Here is a 24679-nt window from a genome sequence, read left to right on the forward strand (position 1 = left end):
ACACATGTATAAATTATGCCACACACATAAGCATCTCTAGAATATGAAATACAATTGTTAGGATTTGTGCAGTCATTCATCAAGGGTGCTTGGCCGTGAGCTTCCCGGCACACTAAGTTCCAGATTGCTGGGGCACACAGCAATCATCCTGCTCACTTTACTGATATTTACATATCTGAAATACACTTTCGTCTCCCCCATCACAACTATTACTGCATTCATCTCCATTTTAAGGTGAAATAACACAGGCACAGAGAAGATAAGTAACTTGCCCAAAGTCCCACGGCTGGGAAGCAGTGGAGCTGGGGCTAGAATCCAGGTTTCTGACCCCTAAGTTCTCACAGCACCAAAGTTCCTCTCATTACCAACCAACAGATGTCCTGTTTTAAATAGCTAGTATGTATAAGAGCAGGAAGGATGTTGTGACCAGAAGAGGTAGAGCCCAAATAAGATCAAAGGTTTGTGGCCCCTGTCAACCTTCATCACTAGGTCATAGCAGAATACATAGGAATTCCATTCCTTTGGAAACTTATCACCTCCTTCCCTTCTGTCACCAGCACCTTCCTCATTAACCAAAGGCCCTGCTCTACACCTGGTACTCCCTTACAGGACTCCTGGCATGTGAGACTGAGGGCGCTCTTCTTCCCCATGATCAAGGGGCAGCCAGCAAGCAGCTATGCCGCTTCAGTGCGACGCCAGCTATCTAGTCATTTCACCTAGTGTGGCAGTCAGGGACCTGGCCCCTCCACAGGGGGCTTAAAATTTAAGATGGAGAAACTTGTGGACTTTGGCACAAAGATCACTGATAACCTTTTTTAAATGAAGAAATTGAAAATGGCATATTCCTATTGTATCTAGAAGTCAGGGGTTATTTTTAAATTGAGGAAAAGTAAAAATTCAATAGGAATTAAATGTGACCTGGGTCACTGAAGGACTGTCATGTTTAGACAGAGCAAAATCAGGAAAACAATGAGTGGGATGAGGAGGTGGAATGATTGGGCATATGGATCAGGAAGAGAGACAGGAAGAAGGCAGATACCCAGTGGTTCACTTTAAGAACTTGACAGTGAGGTTCAAGTAATCGATATACTCCTAACAACCTGTGAGGAACAACACGGTGAAACACAGGCCCTTCGGTGTTCAGGAAACCAGGCACGGGTCACCTCTGCTCACCAGCCTCCTTGTAAAGTAGGTCACCAAGGAATCAGCACAGATGCACTGACGGCCAGGGCTGTACTCAGCTTAAATCACAAGCTGCCAGCCAGTAATAAAATCAATTTCCTGGGTCAGGTCCAGCAATTTTACAAAAAGAAATTAATTGGAAAATATCAGAGTGCATTACATGTGGTAAGGATAAAGATTATTTTATTAAACTTGTGCTGTGTGCATAAATGTACATACATATCTATGTAAGGTCAAATGTTTACTTTCTATATATTTTATTCTTTTGCTAAGAAATATATGAGAAAATTCTAGTTGAATAAATCTATTATGTGGAGAAAACTGATGTTGAGAAATGTTTCCACTGTTACATGATCTTGCTGCCAAAAGCAGAGTCTCTCATAAACTAATATGTGCAACTTAAAATTGAAACAATTTTCCTGTTTAAAAATCTTCTAAAGGAAGGGGTTCAGTGAGTTTTGAACTGTTGGTATGAAATTAAACCTATTAAATTACAAAACTGACTGACATCAAGGAAAATGTAAATTTAACAAAGACAAAAACTTTTGCGTAATTAGTGGACATGATTAAAAATGAAGCTCATTAAAAAGCTGATCTCACAGAAGTAGAGAATAAAATACACAGTGGTTACCAGAACCCAATAAAGATGAGGGGGAGAAGGGATGGAGAGAGGATGGCTCACAGGCACACAGGTGGAACTAGATAGGAGGAATACCTGCTAAGGCTCTCTATAGCACAGCAGGTAACTGCAGTTGACAAATAACTAAGTATTTCAAAACAGCTAGGAGAGAGGATTTTGAATGTTCCCAACACAAAGATACGATTAAACAAAACAAAGCTCTTGACTTACAATTGCAACTAATGATATATTTCTTCCACTATACACTTCTGTAAAAGTAACTTTTCTTTAGCTATCGTTGTCACTGACTATAAGCACTGGAATAAACTAATGACTACCCCTAAGTTGTTATCCCAAGATTTTACAAAATAATGAAACATATTTAATCTCATTTCTCTGGATACAAATATTATTCACAATTTTTGGAAGGATTTTTGTACCAAGAAAATTACTTCTTAGTGCTTTTAAATCTAGTCTTTAAAATGTCTATATCTTGTGAAGATTTTTATAAACTACAAATACTAGTGTATCAATTACAAATATTCTGTAAACTATCAACATAGTAACAGTGTGGCCACAAACAGTGCTGGAGCAGTATGGTCAAAGCTTGGTAGATATGTCCTAAATTAGTGACAAAGACCAGTGCAATCGAGCCAGGGATGTAGCTCAGTAGTCCAGTGCCTACCTGGCAAGCGTGAGGCCCTGAGTTCCATTTCTGGTACAGAAAAAAAAAAAAAAGACCAGTGCAATTTTGTCCCATGGGTCAAATAAAAGGGTGTGGAAAGCCATCAGACTCTTAGCAAGGAGCTGCTGGAAGGAAGGAGTAAGGGCATAAGGGCAGTACTAGCTTGATTTCTACAAATACTGCTATTTAAAACCTGTACTTCTTTTGTAAAGAAAAATAATCATCATATGGAAAAATACAAAGTAAAAGACAAAAGTCTCTCCAATGAAAATGTTTTGCATTTTGGTTTGACTAAAGAAAAAATTTTAAGTGTTCATTCTTAAAAGAAATTTCTCAAAAAAAGAAATTTATCATAATTTTTTCCTAAAATACTAAGAGCTCATTTATGGCACAAACTAATGAAATATGTAAGAAACTGGTTTACTTTGGAAAATACAGAAAAGAGGTAGTATTCAGTGAAAAACATGAAGGTTTACATTGTATGTAGAGACTGAAGGTAATTTCTTGTGATTAGCAAATATGTATTTCTCACAATTCCCTACTGAGAACTGAAGAAAACACAGCCTTTTTCTTAGCATATTTCTGATTGCAGTTTCTAGCTGCCTTGAGCAAACTCCTCACTTCTGTTGCTATGTTTCTGCAAATCTTTCCCAGAATCACTGTGGTTTATGACATGCTATCCAATTAGTTGTCACCATGTTTCCTTTTACTTTCACTTCAATGACCTTACTTTTTCTAAGATTTCATGCCATTGACCTGTTCAGTAGAGCTATACACAAAGCTGTTTTCAAAAACCTACTGCTAGGCAACAGAAACTTGTTGAAGTAAATCTCAGGTGAAAAACATTTCTGAAAAGTGAGGAAAGAAATTATAGTAACTTCACAATAATTTGGTAATTCAGAATACATAATTGCCTTTTTTAAAATCTGTAAGAACAGACTGACATTCCTAATCTGAAAATTCAAAATCTTAAACTTTTTGAGCACCAATATGATGCTCATAGAGTTTCAGACTTTGGAGCTATTTTGGATTTCAACCTAGGCAAAAAAAACCCCTGAAATCTGAAACATTTTTGGTCCTAAGCACTTCAGAGAAGAAATATTTAACATACACAAATAAAAGCAAAAAAGTTAAATTATAAGAATTTAAATATTTTCTCACGTATATATGAATGTGTAAAAAACATACATGTATATGAACTCAGCACTGACACAGCCCCAATGACTAGCCGAGTGTCAGTCTGATGTTTGATCAACTCACCTCTGCTATGAATTTGGGAAGATAGCATAGTCAATACTCTGTTTTCAAGATAGCACAGTTCTTACAAGCCTTTTGCTGATTCTTGAAGAGTAACAAATGAAGTGAGTTCTCACAGTAAAAGCAGAATAATTTATCAATCTAAGTTCATGACTAGCTTTGATTTTGAAATACAGACTCTGTACTGTAATCTGAAATAAAGCATTCCATTCACATTTATTTTGCCTGGAGAACATTTTGATTGGAGGAAAAGGCTTTTAGAAGTCGACAGAATTCCTAAGAAGAGTTCCGAAAATTTCTTGGAAACCAATTATTCTTAAAAAACAACTTTAATGAGTTAAGTGCAAATGAATCAGAAACATATTGATTAAATTTCCCTAAAAATACACAAGGGTTTAAAAATTAAAGAAAATGTGTTTGGGAAAGCATGTTTCAGAAATGTTACAAAATATATTTCAAAATGCTAGAAAAATAGCTTGAGGTATTTTACAAACCCCAAATGAAGCACAATTCATCCATCCCTAATTACATAATAAGTACTAACACTATAGTTTAAGATTTATGCTATGGAATACAGTAGTCACACTATGATTAGTTATTTGTTTAAAAATTATTTAAGATGTGTTAATTGAAAGACTCTCAGAACTGAATTCAGCTCTGGAGAAGGGCCCCAGCAGCATCTTGTAACTGTTGACAACCATACATCTGTCCAGCTATAGACCCTGGACTGTCATCTAGTTAGTGCAGCAGTGTTAAAAATCTGAGCAATAGAACTTTCAGAGCCCTGTCCCTTAAGTTGATGATCTAAATATAATTCATAGAAACTCTGTGAACCTTTCCATTTCACGAAAGCTTTGACCTAAAAAAACCAATAGGCACATTATCTACACCCAAATTCATTTAAATTCCATGACAAGAGTATCTCCCTTTCCCTATTATTATTAACATAGAATCTGTAACAAGACATACCATGGTGGTCTACCTAAAAACCTCCAGTAAAAAAAGCATTAAAAGAGCAAAGAACCTCAGAAATACAAGTGAATGGAACATATTTATTTCAAGAATCAAATACTTTTGTGTGGATGCAACTTTGTTTAACATAATCTTGGAAATATGGCAAAGGAAAAGGTTCTGGAACTAATCTGAGCTAGGTCCCAATTTCTCACTTCTTAGGAGCCAAGCACCTAAGCAACTCATTCCACCAGCCTCAATTTCCTCTTCTGCAGAAAAATAATAATAGTAAATACATATTTGGACTAATGCACGAATTTTATGAAACAGTGAAAGTAAAATATTTAACACATACTGCTGTAGATCTGAATTCCAACCCTTTGATGTCAGTATCTTTTATTTCCTAACTATCATCAACTTAGCTGAATAGTCTATTGATACAGGTTAAGTATCTCTAATTCAAAAATGCAAAATGCTCCTAATCTGAGCACCAACATGACACGTCAAATGGGAAACTCCACTCCTGACCTCATATGACAGGTCAGTCAAAAGGCTGGTACACTGAAAGTACTGTATAAATTACTGTACAGTACCTTCAGGTTACATTTATAAGGTATATATGAAACAAAGTTTAGACTTGGTCCCATCCCCAACATATTTCATTATTTATGTGCAAATATCCCACCCCCCCAAAAAAATAAACCTCAAATCCTAAATGCTTCTGGTCCAAAACATTATAAATAAGGGCTATTCAACCTGCTCTAACATACACAACTTTAAAAGTCCTTAATAGATGTTCTTGCTGTCTGACTTGCTTTCTTTAAGCTTTGTTGATAGCATTCTTCAAGATCAGAAATGGATAAAAGTCTGATTCCTAGGTCAGAATGTGATCCTGAATATCTTTTCTTACCATAAGCAGAATGGCAGGTAACCACTGGCACATGTGCTCTTTCCTTTGCTCAACACTTGTGCAGTGGCTGTGATGAGGGAGCCAGAATGCCTAATCCCTCCATCTTCCTGGACCACGTGCAGCTGACTGTGGGATTATTTAGTAGGGAGGGAGGAGACATCAGCATCATCTTCCAGAATCTGAGAATGTACTGATGGAACTAGCCAAAGGAAACATGGGCCCACCCGCCTTTCTGCCTCTGTTAGGAAGAAAGGTGCTGACGCTGAGAAGGAAATGTACCAGGCAATGCTGATACCTTCTCTCATGGTTTCCAGCTAAACTCTTGGCTTTTCTAAGGAAACCTCCCAATACTGAACCATGCTTAGCTCTGTGAGCTAGTAACAAGCCCAGGCAACACTGGGAACATGCACAGGAGAAAGGAGAAAGGACTGAAGGGAGACTGGGAAAGCTCTACCATGTCTCCTATTTTTGTTTCACTCACCTAATTCTTTTATACCCTTCAAGAGATCAAAACTTTATACACAGTCATAAAAAGAAAAAATGGTGGTGTCATGGAATTGCTTCTAGCTGTCTTTCAGCTGTAAATATTACACAACTAAATTGCAATATTTATAAACACCAACTTCACATTTGATCTACGTGGAACACTTCTGAGACTTACAGATAATGCTAAAAAGCCAGATACCCACAGAAATGACACAAAGCACTAAAGCTCAAAGAAAAGAACTTCTCATCACTCAGCATCCCCAAACTGCTGTATTGATTTACCCACCGTTCTCACCAGCCTAGCAACCATTTCACTAGGTTCGTGGGCTCATTGGAAGGGGGAGAGGCAGTCAGCCAGAAAGACCAGTAGAAATGGTATGAAAGCAATGCCAAAACTCAAGGACCAATCAGTAAGAGGCAAAAAAAAAAAAACAAAAAAACGAGCCCTGCTACCCCTCTACTAGCTGTTCACAGTAGCACAGAACAAGTGATTGATGCCCATAATAACTCTGAATCACACAGAAAAGGGGAAGTTCAAATTCTCTTTATGAACTCAGGGAACAAATGAGATACATTTGCAGTAAGACTTTAATCACAATTAAAAAACTGATAAGCATGTTGAAGATGCTCAACATCATGCTATTAGTGAAGTACTGCTACAGACAGACAGGTCTGTGCACGGCCTACCGAGGTCCTGAGTCACACAGAACACGCCGAATCAACCCGCTGCACACAGGAAGGTCTGTGCACACCTTACCGAGGTCCTGAGTCATGCGGAAGACACCGAATCAACCCGCTGCAGACAGGCAGCCACCTAGTTCCACACTACAAAGACGCAGAGGTCACCAGACCACCAGACCAAGGTACTGAGTCCCGCTGTTCCCGGCCCAGAGGTAGGGGCTTCTGAGCCAGGGTCCCACTGCTCCTGGTCCAGAGGATGGGGCTTCCCGGTCACCATCCCTCCTGCTGCTCCGAGCCCAGAGGAAAGGGCTTTTGGGCCACCTTCTGTCCCGCTGCTGCTGGTCGAGAGGAAGGGGCTTCCCAGTCACCATCCCTCCCGCTGCTCCCGGCCCACAGGGAAGGGCTTTTGGGTCACCATCCCTACCGCTGCTCGCGGCCCCTGGCCCACCTCTCCCAGGTCAGAGGAGGTAATCCGTGCAGGTGCTAACAGCCCCCTGGCCCAGTCAAAATGAGAAAACACGTAAATAAGTCTCAAAACCAGACTTCCAGATCACCTACAGCAACCCCAAAGGGAAATGAGATGGAACACTCTGATATTCAACCACCTGGACCCACTGAACTGGCAACAAAAGGAGATCTGGAAAAAATGAAATCAGAAATAATTTCTCAGATAACAGGAGAAATTGTGCCCCTAGTGCAAGACATGATTCATAAATCTAGAGAGGAGCTCAGGAACATGATGGAATCCCAACATAAGAAACAAATGGAATCCATAAAACAGATGCAAATAGATTTCCGGGACATGAAAAACTCCATTGAAAGTCTACACAGCAGAATGAGCCAATGTGAGCACAGAATTTCAGATATAGAAGATAACACTGCAATTAGTGACCAGGAAAAGAAAAATCGCTTCAAAATTATAAGGGAACATGAGAAATCAATCCAGCAGCTGCTAGATGATGCAAAGAAGAATAACATAAGACTGATTGGGCTCAATGAAGAAACAGGAGAGAGTGGAGATGACATAAAAAATCTCTTCACAGAAATAATGGCAGAAAACTTCCCAAGCAGGGGAAAAGAGCTTGACGTACAGATAACTGAGGCATATAGGACTCCAAATAGCCTTGATCAAAAAACATCACACATAGGCATATAATTGTTAAGATTCCAGAAACACAACAGAAGAACAAAGTTCTCCAAGCAGTCAGAGAAAAGAAACAAATCACATACAAAGGAAAGCCCATCAGAATCACAGCAGACTTCTCAACACAAACGCTCAAGGCAAGAAGAGCTTGGAGTGACATATTCCAAGGCCTAAAAGAAAACAGCCTCCAACCCAGATTGATGTACCCTGCAAAACTATCTTTCAAAATGGATGGAGAAATAAGATACTTTCATGACAAAGAGCACCACAGGAACTTCGTGAATACCAAACCAGCACTCCAAAGAATTTTACACAATATCCTAGGAACAGACATTGAGGATCACAACCCCAGGAAGCAAAGCAGAATGAACCTATCTGGCATGACAAGAAATTAAATGTAAAGGGGGAGAACCCAACAAAAAGAAGAAGTCATGGCAATGACAAGTCAATACGTTTCAGTTATAACCATCAACGTTAATGGTCTCAATTCACCAATCAAAAGAAATAGACTGGCAGAATGGGTCAAGAAGCAAAATCCAACAATATGCTGCATACAAGAAACACACTTAATTCAAAAGGAAACTCATAGACTGAAAGTTAAAGGGTGGAAAACAATACTGCATGTGACAGGAACCCCCCCAAAAAGCAGGAGTAGCTATCCTCTTGGCAGATCAAGTAGATTTCAAACCAACACTGATTAAGAGAGATGACGAAGGACACTACATCCTTGTAAAGGGAAAAATCCAAGAGGAAGAGATGACAATCATAAATATCTATGCACCAACCACTAGTGCACCCAACTATATAAAACAAATACTAACGGACATGAAAAGTCATATATGCACTAATACAATTGTAGTGGGGGACCTCAACACACCACTGTCACAAATAGATAGATCAACTAGACTAAAAATAAGTAATGAAATACTAGAACTCAATTGAACTCTTGAACAAATGAACTTAACAGATGTTTACAGTGTCTCCCACCCCACAAAATCAGAATACACATTCTTCTCAGCTGCACATGGGTCATTCTCAAAAATAGACCATATACTCACACATAGAACACGTTTAAGTAAGTGCAAAAGAATTGAAGTTATCCCCTGTACATTATCAGACCATAGTGCTATGAAATTGGAGATCCATAGCAAAAGAAACTCAAAAAATTTCATAAACACATGGAAATTGAACAACATACTTCTGAATAACTAGTGGGTCACAGAGGAAATTAAAGAAGAAATCAGACAGTTCCTTCAATTAAATGACAATGACAATACAGCATATCGGAATCTATGGGACACAATGAAAGCAGGCTTATGAGGGAAATTCACAGCAGTGAATATGCATATTAGGAAAACAGAGCAAGCCCAATTAAACAACCTGATGCTGAACCTCAAGCTTCTAGAAAAAGAACAGGACAACCCCAGAGCTCATACAAGGGAGAAAATTATAAAGATCAGGGGAGAAATCAATGCAAAGGAGACTAAGAGAACGATACAAAAAAATCAATGAAACCAGGAGTTGGTTCTTCGAAAGAATCAACAAAATTAACAAACCCTTAGCCAACCTTATCAGAAAAAGGAAAGAAAAGGCCCAAATCCATGCAATTAGGAATGAAAAGGGTGAAATTACAACAGACCCAGCAGAAATCCAGAGGATCATCAATACCTACTTCCAGAACCTATACACTAATAAGATGGACAACACAGAAGAAATGGACAGATTCCTAGATATATATGAATTACCAAAGTTGAATGAAGAAGACCTAAAAATTCTAAACAACCCAATATCAACCAATGAAATTGAAAATGTAATTAAAAACTTATCAACTAAGAAAAGCCTGGGCCCTGATGGCTTCCCTGCTGAATTCTACAAGACATTTAGAGAGGAACTGCTGCCACTACTGGTTAAACTCTTCAGTGAAACTGAAAAGGAAACAATACTCCCAAACTCATTCTTGGAAGCAAGCATCACCTTCATCCCCAAAGCAGAGAAAGACCCAACTGAAAAAGAGAACTATAGGCCAATCTCACTAATGAACATTGATGCAAAAATCCTTAATAAGATAATGGCAAACAGAATGCAGAAGATCATCAAGAAGATCATACACCCTGATCAAGTGGGATTCATCCCAGGGATGCAGGGATGGTTCAACATATGCAAATCAATCAATGTAATACACTATATCAATAGAGCCAAGGACAAAAACCATATATCTCCATAGACACAGAAAAAGCATTTGACAAAATCCAACATGCATTTATGATAAAAACCCTACAAAAAATTGGAATAGATGGTCTCTACCTCAAACTGATAGAAGCCATCTATGAAAAACCAACAGCCAATATCATACTAAATGGTCAAAAACTGAAATCCTTCACACTTAAATCAGGAACAAGACAAGGATGTCCACTATCACCACTCTTGTTCAATATAGTCCTGGAAACATTAGCCACGGCAATTAGACAAGAGAAAGAAAAGAAGGGAATAAAGATAGGTAATGAAGAAGTCAAACTGTCATTATTTGCAGAAGACATGATACTCTGTATAGAAGACCCCAAGAACTCCACCAAAAGTCTTCTAGACTTAATAACCAAATTCAGTCAAGTAGCTGGTTACAAGGTCAACACACAAAAATCAATAGCTTTCCTCTACACCAATGACAGACTCACTAAGAAATAGGGCAAATAATTCCTTTCACAATAGCATCCAAAAACCTGAAATACCTAGGAATCATCCTAACGAAAGAAATCAAAGACCTCTTCTCTGAAAACTATGGCACTCTGAAAAGAGAGATTGAAGATGAAACCAGAAAATGGACAGACATCCCCTGCTCCTGGGTAGGAAGGATTAATATAGTGAAAATGGCCATACTTCCAAAACTGCTATATAGATATAATGCAATTCCAATTGAGATCCCAGCAGCATACTTCATAGACCTCGAGAAAACAATCCAAAAATTCATTTGGAAGAAGAAGACACCCAGAATAGCAAAAGCAATTCTAGGTAACAGAGACATGGCAGGGGGTATCACAATCCCCAACCTGCAACCATACTACAAGCTACTGTGATAAAAACAGCATGATACTGGCAAAGAAACAGACTTGAGGACCAGTGGAACAGATCAAGATGCAGAAACAATGCCAGATACACTCAGCCATCTCATCTTTGACAAAGGAGCCAAAACACCCTTACTGGAGGAAAGATAGCCTCTTTAATAAATGGTGCTGGAAAAATTGGGCTTCAACTTGCCAAAGATTAAAACTAGACTTGTATCTCTCACCATGCACTAAACTAAAATCAAAATGGATTAAAGATCTAAATATTAAAATAGAAACTCTGAACCAGTTGGAACAGAGGTTAGGTAGAACCCTTGAAGACATCGGTGTAGGAAAAGATTTTATGAACCAAACCTCAGTTGCCTGTGAACTAGCACAAACAATCGACAAGTGGGATCTCTTTTTTTTTTTAATGTATTTATTTATTTTTTTAATTTATTTTTTTTGGGGGGGGGTCTCTTCTTATTAAAAGGCTTCTGCAGAGCAAGAGAAACCAACAGCAGTGTGAAGTGACAACCCACAAGGTGGGAAAAAAAATCTTCACCTGCTCTTCCTCAGACAAAGGCCTACTATCTCGAATCTATAAAGAATTTAAAAAGATCAGACCTCCCAAATTTAAAGACCCAATCCAAAAATGGGCAGCTGAAGTGAACAGACATTGCTCAGATAAAGAAGTAGAAATAGCAAATACATACATGAAAAAATGTCCAACATCACTGGTCATTCGAGAGATGCAAATGAACAGAACGCTGAGATTCCACTTCACTCCAGAAAGAATGGCTGCTATCATGAAATCAACCAATAAATGCTGGCAGGGCTGTGGGGAAAGAGGAACCCTGCTCCACTGCTGGTGGGAGTGTAGCCTGGTGCAACCACTGTGGAAATCAGTATGGAGATACCTCAAAGAACTAGGACTGGAAGTCCCATTTGGCCCCGCTATTCCACTGCTGGGGATCTTCCCCAAAGAATTAAAAGAATCATACCACAGTGATATATGTGCACCCATGTTCATAGCAGCACAGTTTGTAATAGCTAAAACTTGGAAGCAGCCCAAATGCCCATCAACTGGAGACTGGATAAAGAAAATGTGGGTTTTTTATAAAATGGAGTACTACTCAGCCATAAAAAATGAGAAATGAGAGACATTTATAGCTAAGTGGATGCACATTGAGGCGATACTCTTAAGTGAAATAAATAGGACACACATGTGTAAATACCGAATAGTTTCTCTGGTGTGAGAAACTGAAAGTGTAAATAAGGACTAAATGTATAATAGGTAATGTGAAATAGGAAGAAAAGGGGCAAAGGGGAAGGAAGTGGGAGGGCTAGGGGAAAGGATAGAAGGGAATGGGATTAATATGAGAAAATGGAAAAATAGGAACAAAATCTTTGTAAATAGGGAGGAATGGAGGGGTTGAAGGGAGGGCTGGGCAAGGGTGAAAAATAAGAACCAGGAGAGAATATGGAAAGGTGCAAATTTCCAATGATGAATGTCATGATATTGTATACCTAAAATGTACCAATGATTAGAATGAATAATCGATAATGTAAAATAGGAAGAAAAGGTCCAAAGGGGTAGGGGTAGTGGGAGGGGCAGGGGAAAGGAAATAAGGGAAAGGAAAAATGATGAGAAATGGAAAAAATGGAAATAAAGTCTTTGTACATAGGGAAGGGTGGAGGGCGTGAAGGGAGGGCTAGGAATGGGGAAAAAATAAGAACCAAGATGCATTATGTAAAGGTACAATTCCCAATGAGAAATGTAAGTATGTTGTATACGTACAATGTATCAATAAAATAATTTAATACAAAAAAAAATTAGTAAAGTACTATTACATTAACTATTAGAATGGCAAAATCCAGAACACCAACAGCACCAAATGCTGCTGAGGATGTGGAGCAGTAAGACCTTTCATTCACTTCTGTTGGAAAATCAAAATGGCACAGTCACTCTGGAAGACAGTCTGGTAGATTTTTATAAAAGTAAATATACTCTTACCATATTTTCCAGGAACACTTGGAGGTATTTACTCAAATGAATTGCAAAGATATGTGCACATAAAAACCTGCACTTGAATGTTTCCCACAGCTTTATTCATACCTATAAAACCTAAAAGCAACCAAGATATCCTTCAGTAGATGAATGGATAAACAAATAGTGGTACATTCATTCATAGAAGGGAGTATTACTGAGGCCTAAAAAGAAATGAGCTATAAAGCCATTAAAAAACATGGAAGAAACATGTGTTTTTGGGGGGGGTTTCTTTTTGGTGGTTTTTTTTTTGGTACCGGGGATCAAACTTGGGTCCTCCCGCTTGCAAGGCAGGTGGTGGAACCACTGAGCTAAATCCCTGGCCCAGAAACACGTGTTTTTGTTTCATGCATAATGTACAGCAAATAGTCTGAAAAGGCTACATTCTGCTATGGTCTATACTATTCCAGCTATATGAATTTTGAATAAAGTCAAAATAGTCAGTAAAAAGATCAATTGCCAGAGGTTGTAAGGAGCAGGAAAGATGAATAGGCAGGACACGGAATTTTTAGAGTAGTGAAATCATTCTGTGTGATAATGGATTGGTGGACATAAGATATGCTTTTGTCAAAATCTGTAACACTGTACAACAGAAGGAACCCAAATGTAAACTATGGACTTTAGTAATAATAATGGATCAATATAAGTTCCTCAGTTAACAAATGCATGCTAATAAAAGGCCAAAATGGGAGTGTTGGTGAGTATACAAGAACTTTGCACTTTCTCCTCATTTTCTGTAAACCTCAAACTGCTCTAAAAAGTCTATTAATTTAAAAAATAGATTTTTGGAGGTGGTCATAAAATAAGGTTCCGTCATGTGGAAAATTCACCATACATAACATCCATTTTACAATGGTGCTATACAAATAAAACAAATGTATTTGTTAAAACAGAATTATTGAAAAACTACACATCTTAACCTGCATCAAGCTGGAACTGAATATAATGAACAGCAAATGCAAGTTTACAATGTATGATTTTGTGAGAAACAAAAATCCAGGAAAAGTCAGTTCTTACTACTGAGGAGTTGTTGCTCCTAGTGATGGGAAGAATCATACAGGTGATAGTACATTAAAAGTGAACTACAAAGAAAACACCAACAACCAACACACTAGAAATGTATTACCAAATTGTAACCTACACACAAACCCACAAAGCTCAAGACTTCCAAAGGAGCACAATGGGTGAGGAAAAAACATGTATAATAAGCACAATTTAAGAATGTCTTTTCTAGATGCAAAGGGGAATGGGAAGTGAGAGGGGCAGGGGAAAGGAAAGAAGGGAATGCAATTAATATGAGAAAAGGAAAAACTGGAAACAAAGTCTTTGTAAATAGGGAGGGATGGAGGGGTTGAAGGGAGGGCCGGGGAATGGGGGGAATGGGGAAAAACTAAGAACCAAGATACATCATGTAAAGGTACACGTTTCCAATGATGAATGTCATCATACTGTATACCTAAAATGTACCAATAAAATTAATTTCAAAAAGTCTTTTAAATTAAGCTTTACTAGTAGGAGATAAACAGCAGGATAAAAATCTTAATAACACACTTACAAACTATCATAACATGCAGCGATCCCACTGGGCACTGTCTGCCACACTGAAGGCAATTTCCAGCTGCTGGACCACCATGTGAATATACACTTGTCCACTTTTGTGTTTTCTTAAAGTATTTGGGTTAGCAGAGAATACATATATGAACAGGTGGGTGCCAAAATTTTAACTTTTGTCATATGACTTTGTATTTGCAAAGCTATGAGAAAATAGCAGGGTGTGTGCTATGTTTGTACTTGCACATATGAAATACATGCAAATAATGAAGATAGCACCATAATGAAAAGGAACTGATGCATTTCAGAGGCTTAATCTGAAATACATGGCTTTTCCAGAGGAAGAATAACAAAATATACTTTTTTTAAATTGTCAGGTTTAAATAGAAAGGGTAATGGGAGGAAGGCAAGAACAGAAGGAAAGGAGTGCTTAAAGAAACAACCCTAGAGACTTCCAGAAAGATGGCAGAGCAGTAAGGGGCAAGAAATCAACCTCTCCAAGATTCGGAATCCACACTGGAAAATAACAACCTGGAGAAGACAAGGAGGGAGGTAGATCCCTTGGACCTAGGAAGAATCTGAAGAAAAAAATGGAGGCCATAGAGACAGTGAAAACAGAACTCAACACAGAAATAAGGGCAATCTGTACTTTCTTCCTGGGTCCTGGTGTGATAAAGGAAGAACAAATTTACAGCAATACAATGAAGTGGGTGACTCCAAAGGCCTCCAGGGAGAAATGCACCAGTGAACAAGAGCAGTAGATGCTGTACAACAGGACAGCCTGTGAATCCAGTCCAAGTGACTGCAATGTTCCCTGGAGACAGTACTTGGTCAGATGCCATTTTAGGGAGGGGCCAACTGAACCAGTGACTCAGAGCAGCTGTGGGTTGGCTCCATCTCAGGGATCCCAGTGTTAACAACTTAGTGACTGGTAAGGTACATTCATGGGAGACATCTAAGGTCAGGGAGCTGCAGTCTTGCTGGCAAGATATAAGCTAAATGGCTCAAGACCTCAGCCCCACAATCAGAAGGCAGGTTCAGCCTGAACTTCTGTGGATTCAAAAGTACCAGAACCAGCACATAGCCCAAATCTTACTGTAGTCTTTCCAGGATTATCCAGCTCCCCAACCTAATACTATTGCAAGCTTTCTAGGATTATCCAGCACTCCACCCTAATCCTACTGCAGGCTTACTGGGATTATCCAGTGGGGATCTGGACTCTGCCTCATCTACCAGCAAGAGCAGTCACACCCTGAATTGGACACCATCATAAAACTGCAAACCCTGTTAAAACCACCATAGGATTGAAATCACAGAGAAACTTTTTTTTTTCTCCCATCATTTTTAGTGGTTTTTTTGGTTCATTTTGTTTTGGCTTTTTCCGTGTGTTTTCTTGTTGGGTGTGGACATTTTTTTAGTTTTGTTTCGTTGTTTTTTCCTTCTTTCCCTCCTGTCTTCTTCACCAGTTTCCTGAGGCTTAGATAATCTTCCTTTGTCCTTTAGCCGAGTTTTTTTCTCTTCTATTTCTCTATTTTTCCTCTTATCCCTGTTAAATTTTCTCCTGAGGGTAAAATCACTCTATTGAGTGGATATTTATTGTATATAATTTTCTGATTTGTCTTAGATTTTGTTATGTAACTACAAATCTTGTACCTATGGTTAATAAAGGCATCAAATTATCAGTTTGTCATTTTCCAGTCTGGGCTTGATGCTGTTATTACTGATTGTATATTACTTTAGCCAAGGTGGCATAATGATCAACTGATCTTCTTTGTATGCCAATACCTAGATTATCTAGGAGTCATAAAAAGTACTATAGTCCAGCACCAAAGAACTGGGTATTAGGCCAAAAAGGCAGCAACCTTTCATCCTTAATAAATTGAAGATGCAGGATCCTAGGATAGACTCAAGCCAAGAGCCAGACAAGCCTAGAAGACATTTCTGAAAAGTAGTCATTTTCTAAAGAGGTCTCAATGTTAGTAATAAAGTACTTACCATAAACAATGTACAAGCCTCAGCACAGAAAACAAATAAAAAACAAAAGAATGAGAAAACATGGAAGCAAGATTCAACTCATAACCCCCAATTCATCCAAGGCAAATAAAGAGGACACTGAGGTGGAAGAAATCAAAGACAACCAGCTGAATTTTATGAAATGGCAGCAGTGGAAGTAACAAAAAAGATAAATAAGCCTACTGACAAAACCAAAAGAGAAATACTTAGGGATGATGACTATAACGAAGGAAATCATTAGTGAATCTAGTATAGATACAGGTTAAAAAAAAAAATAGAGGAGCTTTGGAAAGACATGGAAACTATGAATACCCAACATAAAAAAGGACTGGATGCCATAAAACAGATTCAAACAGAAATCCAGGAGATTAACAATTCTACTAAAGTATATGTAGCAAAGTCAACCAATCTTAATATAGAATATGAGATCTAGAAGACAGAGTTGTGGTTGGTGGTCATCAAATGAAAAAACTTAAGAGTAAGAGACCCCAAAAATCAATCCAATAGCTGCTAGACAATGCAAAGAAGACTAATATAAGATTAAATGGAATCAACGAAGAATCAGAAGACAGCACAAAGGGCTTAAAAAACCTGTTCACATAATAGCTGAAAACTTTCCAAGGATGGTAACAGAATTTGAGATACAAGTAAGTGAGGCACATAGAACTTCAAATGGTGATCAGAAAAAAACTACACCAAGGCATATAATAGTTAAGATTCCAGAAACTCAGTGTAAGAACAGAATGCTAAAAGCTGTTAGAGAAAAGGAAATAATAAAAAGAGCAAACATAGGAAAAGAAGAAGTTAAATTATTATTATTTGTGGATGGCATGATACTCTACATAGAAAACCCTAAAAACTCCACCAAAACACTTCTAGATTTAATAACCAAATTTATTAGTGTAGCTGGATACAAAGTCAAAACTCAAAAATCAATAGCATTCCTGTACACAAACTCACTGAGAGAAATTAGGGAAACACCTTTCACAATAGCATTAAATTTTTTTTTAAAACCTTAGGAATCAACCTAACAAAGGAAGTGGAAGACCTATACATTGAAAACTACAGTATTCTGAAAAAGGAGACTGAAGAGGATATCAGAAAATGGAAAGATATCACCTGTTCTTGGGGAGGAAGAACCAATAAAGTGAAAATGGTCATACTTCCAAAATTATTATACAGATTTAATGCTATCTCGATCAAATTACCAATGGCATACCTCACAAAATTAAAGAAAACAATTCTAAAGTTCATTTGGAACCAGAAAAGATCTAGCATAGTAAAAGCAATTGTGGGCAACAAAGGCAAGGTACGGGGCAACACAGTCCCCAATTTGAAGTTATAAAGCTACTGTGATGAAAAAACAGCATGATACTGGCCAAAAAAAGAAATGGACCTGAGGATCAATGAAACAGAAAAGAAGATGCAGAAACAACTCCAAGGACATTTCAGCTACCTTACCTTTGACAAAGGGGCCAAACATGTTCACTGGAAGAAATATAGCCTCAAATGGTGCTGGAAAAACTGTCTTTCCACATGCAGAAGATTAAAAGTAGACCCAAACCTTTCACCATGCATTAAGCTAAACTCAAAATGGATCAAAGATCTAAATATTAAAACAGAAATACTAAATCTGCTGGAAGATAGAATAGGCAGAACTCTTGAAGACATAGGTGTAGGCAAAGACTTTATGAACAAAAGCCCACAGGAGATACTGTATTACAAAGAATCAACAACTGGGATCACATCAAATTAAGTTTTTTCATAGCAAAAGAAACTTCCAACAGAGTGAAGTGACAACCCACAGAGTGGGAAAAAATTTTAACCAGCAGTTTCTCAAAGGGGTAACATTTAGAATATATAAAGAACTGAAAAAAAATCAGAGCCCCCAAATTTAAAGACCCAATCCAAAAATGAGGATCTAGAATGAATAGACATTTCTTAGATGAAGAGGTACAAACAGCAAATAAACATATGAAAAAATGTTCAATATCACTGGTCATTTGAAATGCAAATTCAAACAACACTGAGATTCCGTCTCACTCCAAAAGATTGGCTATCAACAAGAAATCAACCAATAACAAATGTTGGCAGGGCTGTGGGGAAAAAGGAACCTTTCTCCATTGCTGGAGTGTAAACTGGTACAATCACCATGGAAATCAGTAGGGAGATTCCTCAAAAAACTAAAACTAGAGATTCCATTTGACCCAGCAGTTCCCTTCTTAGATATCTTCCTGAAAGTTATAAAGCATCATACCACAGTGATATATGCATACATGTCTATAGCAGTACAATTTATAAAAGCTAAATCTTGGAAACAGCACATATGTCTATCAACAGATGAATGGATAAAGAAAATGTATTTATGTACAATGGAGTACTACTCTGGCATAATGAAAGATAAACTTGAGTCATTTGTAGGAAAATGGATATACCTTGAGAACATAATCTTAAGTGAAATATATCGCACACACAAGTTTAAATATTGCATTGTTTCTCTTGTGTGAGAAACCCAAAGGGTAAATAAGAAGCATAATGGAGGGTAGATACTGGGAAACATGAAGAACATATTCAAATGGGAAGGGGAACAAGGGAGGAGGGAGGGTGAAGGGAAGGAAGGGAAAAGGAAAAAACAGAAGGAAAAATGGAAATAACGCTTTTGTAAATGAGGAGGGGAAGAAGAACTGAAGGGAAGAGAGAGGAATGGGGAAGAATGAATGAAGATATTATGTCCAGATACAAATTCCTTATGATTAATGTGAAAAATGTGTATGACAAATATGTACAAATAAAGTTAAAAAAGAACCCTCCCCCCAAATAGATAAAATAAAATAAAAGCAAAGCTGCACAGATAACTGAATTTATTGCAATTTATTCCTGCCTAAAACGCATGGTTAACTGAGGTAGAGAGTGAAAATAACACGTGTGGATTCAGGTTTTCCAAACATCTGTAGTATTTAATAATTTCAGAGAGTGTGAAGTGAAAGCGCATTTTATACATAAAATCAAATACAAGTCTTTTTACAGGAGGGAAACATTTCTATACTAATTCTTTATTTGTTGTGCCAATGTAAAAAAACCTACACACTGCTAGTGATAAAACAATATCCAAGTTTTAATTTTGTTTTCTCAAGAAATGAGAAAAAAGAATTTTTATGACAATAATTGAACATTTCTTCCTGTTTTTATTAAGAAGTCACCTGAAATTTAGAAATATCATCAAAGCTAAAGAGTTGTCTGGAGCCAAAAGACTTAATAAAAATTCAATGAATTACTGTTAATGAGGTGAATGTGTAAAAATATCCATTATTGAACAGATTTGACCTTTAAATACTCGTAGTTTCCACATTGAGACAATATGAAAAACAAATGTCCAAAATAAATAAATAAATATGAAAAGCCTACTTTAACAGCATAAATAAGCAAACTTACAGCAATAACAACAGACTTTCTAGCTCTTCCTACAAAAAATAGTTAGTGGAGAGGAGAGGAGAGGAAAACACTTGAGGTATTTTTTTATCCCCCTAACATATCCTCTAACTGTAATTCTTCCGACTTTTTTCTGTGTGACAGATTCCTGGATTCACATAAATATTATGTGCATCACAAATTAAGTGGTATGTAAAACTACTACACAACCAAAACAGTTAAGCAACTAACAAAGATACAAAAAAAAATCGTTAATGATTTTTTTTTTCTTCAAACAAATGGGTCTTTCCTGGGAAAGGCCAGCATATATCCTTAACATTTCATTTCTAACATACAAAACATGCCCTATGGTGATGTGTAGTTAAGAATTTAAAAAGATGAGTGGGAATCTATGCAAAAAGAAGACTCAATAACCAAGGTAACACTGAAAGAGCCAAAGCCCACTCAAAACATGAACTAACTTGCCTCGTTCTTCACTTTATCTCAAGTTTTGGGGAGAAGGAAATGAGATAAGTAACTATGTCAACTAGCTATTGTTTTATGATTCTTAACACAGATTCAGAATATACAGAAACTTACCTTCAAGAAAGTTAAGTCAAATGAACTCAAGAATTTCATGCCCAACAAAGTCAAGCTACATACAGCAAAGTGAAAGAGTGAATTTGGGTTGTATACACACACTCTTCGCTGAGGTATCAGTGTAGTGGTTATATGAGATTCACCAGATAACCTGCTTGCTTACTGTTTGTTTTGTTTTGTTTTTTTGGTACCGGAGATCGAACTCGGGACCTTGTGCTTGTGAGGCAGGTGGCGGAACCACTGAGCTAAATCCCTGGCAACTTGCTTACTTTTTGTATGGTGATTTCAGTCTCTCTTTTGAGATCTTTGAGAGTCAAATATCACAACACAACAGCTGCAATATCAGGAGCTCAAAGCAAGCCCTAACTATACAATTAGCCCATGGTATGTTTCCCCTTCTATAGTGCCTTGATGTTACTGCAGACAGGTGTCACAGCCTAAAGTAGGTTTTGGTCATTCTGGAATGGCTACATGGCTACTGAGAAGATAAAGGCTATCATGCTATCTTGTTTTCTACTTGGATGACTAAAAGGTTGTAGCCTCCATTAAAGATCCATTTGTCTCATTATTGGTGTATTTCACCAATATTAATTTTTTTAAAAAGGACCTGTATACATGTGTAGCATAATTACAGGGGTAGTTATGGTGTGGAAAATGATAAAAATTGCTTCATTAAAACAGATCTATAATAGCTTTATATTTTTCAACCAAATAGATATGTTTTAATTTAAAAACTAAAGAGTAGAAAAGAGCTGCAGAAAACTTTTCCTATCATCTTTCCAACACACACATATTCCTATCCTTCTCTACATATGACCTAAACTCTTGATCTGGCAGCAGAAGCCAGAAGTTACACAGAATAATCACACAAAGTGTCCAACTGGAACTCAGCTCCTCTCACCAATATCTTGCACACAGTAAGGAACCACAGGTCTGTCCGTGAAGAGACTGTCTGATCAGATAGTTGCAAAGAAGAATCACATACAACTTACAACTTAATCTGAAAATCACTGTGCTATAAAAGTCAAAATAGTCATGTTTTCAGAGTAAAGGAACCAAATATTTCTACATTGTTAATCCATCTGCTTTTCCAGTGTAAAAAAACAAAACTCTCCAAAAAAACAAAAACCACAAAATAATTCTATCTCATTCTAGGTAAAACAACTCACTGTCTTTTGCAATAAAGACAGCTATATACTAAACATTAGATAGAATGAACACCTGAGGAATCTCTTCAAGTTTCTTTAGGAGGTTTATGGTATACAAAGCGTTCACTATCCACTGACAGAACAAAATGAGAAATGAAGGAAATAAAAAAGCACATGTGATTAACTTATGAGAGTAATGATAAGCTTCCAGGAAACCTGAGTTCTCAAATACTGCTTAACTGGTAATGAAAGAATCATAATTACCATGTCATTATCCATGAAGAAGTCAGAAAAAAAATTGAATGGATGCAAAAATAAATATTGTAAAACTTTAAAAAGTCCTACTAATCAACTGAAATATTACAGAAAAGTTTTAACAATCGAACACTAATGCTTTAATGATTATCCCTAAGAATCTGGGGGAAAAATACATTACTAGATGGCAAGAGTTTGAAGATAACTTTAGTGGGAATACTTATTTAAAAAGTTTATGAATAAACAAACTTTGCTCATTTCAATTCTCTAAGATGAATTAGTTCAATTACAATAAAATCATGATGCCTTGTAATCTGGTCTTACAATCTCTCAAAGGAAAAAGGGCAATTTATAGCATTAGATGAATACTGGAGTTAGAATTACATTATCTGAGAAGAACATAAGGCAACTACAGATCTTAATAAGAAAAGAAAAATAATTAAATCTCTTGAGCAAGATTCTAAAAGACCGTATTATTTAATAAGCTGCATTACTTAATAGAATAAGCTGTATTATTTAGCTGTATTTTTTTAGTTTTAAACTAGTTGATTTTATCCAAAATTGAGAATTCAGGATGCCAATAAATACAAATTTTTAAAAACCTGATCATTAAAGCTCAGAATGCCTAATAATTCAAATAGGATAAATATATTTAATTATAAAGTGTCAGGATTTGTGATTAGATACATGCTATTTACCTTTCCTGGGTCCTTTCTACTGCCTAATTCATGCTGAACTAAGTACATCACATTTCTATTTTAATCTTACTGTGTATACAAATGCTAAAAATTTTCAAATTTCTATTAAATAGGCTGTTCGGAAAACTATAAAGATTTTGTTTTGCATTAGCCACAGAAGGTGAACTTGTTTACAATGACGAAGTATGTATCCAATGATAAAGTTGCATTCAACAAAAATCAATGTTGGAGCTGAAAAATTTAATGGCTGTATCTGTTCGAGCATATTGAAAGAAAAATGAAAGTAGATTTAGAAGTCTATAATAAAGAAGAATTTCTAATGCAATCTTGAAGAAATAATAAAATAGCTAATAGAAGAAATGATGAGGAAGGGAAGAGTAACTATTTTACCCATATGTTAGACTCAGTAAGAATTGAATTACAAAGCTTTAAGTAGCAAATTTGTTATTTTCTCCAAAACTTAGTCATTCTTTTCATAACCATTAATCAATTTGACACAAACCCAGGTCTGCTGTTGAAGACCAACACACATAGGGACCTCATGTTCACAGAGCAAAGAATTGAAAACACAAACAAAAGCCAACAAATTCAAGTGAGAAACAGATTCATCTAAATCTTTTGTAAACAAGTTTCTAAAATAGTATACTGCTAGGTTCTTAAGCCTCCCTGCTATACTGCTTTGAGTATACAGTACTGATGCATGAGTATATGGAAGAAGAGGATGACCACCAGACTATCAGGGCTTTTCACGTTTTTGGAGATAGTCTCACTATGTATCCAAGGCTGGCTTCCAATCTGTGTAGATGGAATTACAAGCACACACTACCATGCCTACCCAGACTCTACATAAGCCTTTTTCATTTCTCATATATATTTAGCTTTATTGTAGTTTTAGATTTTTCTTTGTGTTTTTTTTTCAATATTTCCAATGAAAAATTCCAAACCTGTTTTAAAAAAATTTCAGGAATTTCCTTACATTTTATAAACAAAAATGCCAAAACTGAAAGCACTAACAAAAAACTCAGGCAGATCCAAATTCAACCATCCATTTTTCATATTTCTCCAAGTCTGCAGCAGAGACAGACTTAGCAATTTTTTTAAGAGCCAACTCAAAGTCTCCTCTGGTAACAGGCATCTGAAGTTCCTCCTTAGAAAGGGCACGGATCTCTTCTGGACTTAAGCCATTGATACGCCGCCTCATTGCCATTAAAGACGCATCCCTGAAAATATACCAAAATCAGTCAACAGTAACTCTTACAAGTATTTTCAACGCTTTCAATTGTTACAAAGTTATGAGAAAGCATTCAAAAGATTAAGTTTTTATTATACGGCTTAGACTTTTTCACTTCAGAGGCTTTCTGAGGATTCAGGGGAAGTTAAACAGAATGCAAAACACTTAAAACATGAAATGTACAGTTAATGGATCATAAAAATCTAGGTAATGAGCTCAGATAGTGGTGAATTTTCTTTTCCTTGCCTATCCCTCAAAAACAACCAAGGAGTTTTGGAAACTGAAGTCAAACTCTGAAATACTAAAACGCATACTTGGAAACAAACAAATGGCTAATGTTAAGATAATTCAAACCATGTGCAAGTTTCTCTACAACTTAATTAGTCGGGACAAAGCCAGGAACTTTTCTCTAGAACAAGAATGTATCTATATATAGTGGACATGAATTCCCCACCTGGACTCTCTATAGGCATAAAGATCTCTCCTGATTCCATTTGCATCTCTGTTAGACCTGCTGCAAATAAATATGAAGGTCTGCAAGACATAGGTGATTCATGCTCATGAAAGAGCTACTAGGAAGGCCAAGCCAACAAAACTTTCAAATTTTTAAGTGTTTTACTATATTGATGTGAGTTTGTTGTATATCACTAACCTCTGATGCACATAGGAAAAATACTAGCAGAAAAATGAGAAAAACAGACGTTGGGCCATTAAAGGCCACTGAAGTCAATTTTAGTTAGAAAAACAATAAGTAAAAGAAAAAAATCATCTT

General features: G+C 36.9%; 1 protein-coding gene across 4 annotated transcripts in view; it reads right to left on the reverse strand.

Annotated features, from left to right (window-relative positions):
• Positions 1 to 762: 762 nt before the first annotated feature.
• Katnal1 (katanin catalytic subunit A1 like 1) overlaps positions 763 to 24679 on the reverse strand; it is a 130515-nt gene continuing 106598 nt past the window's right edge. For all 4 annotated transcript variants that reach the window (XM_004854786.4, XM_004854785.4, XM_004854788.4 and 1 more), the window contains exon 11: positions 763 to 23896. In XM_004854786.4, coding sequence (XP_004854843.1) covers positions 23698 to 23896 — 199 coding nt within the window. In that variant the 3' untranslated portion in view covers positions 763 to 23697. The remainder of the gene's footprint in view (positions 23897 to 24679) is intronic.

Source organism: Heterocephalus glaber, unplaced genomic scaffold (genome assembly GCF_053883595.1).
Source record: "Heterocephalus glaber isolate CG9 unplaced genomic scaffold, H.glaber_assembly_v1.0 deba00001720, whole genome shotgun sequence".
NCBI lineage: Eukaryota > Metazoa > Chordata > Mammalia > Rodentia > Bathyergidae > Heterocephalus > Heterocephalus glaber.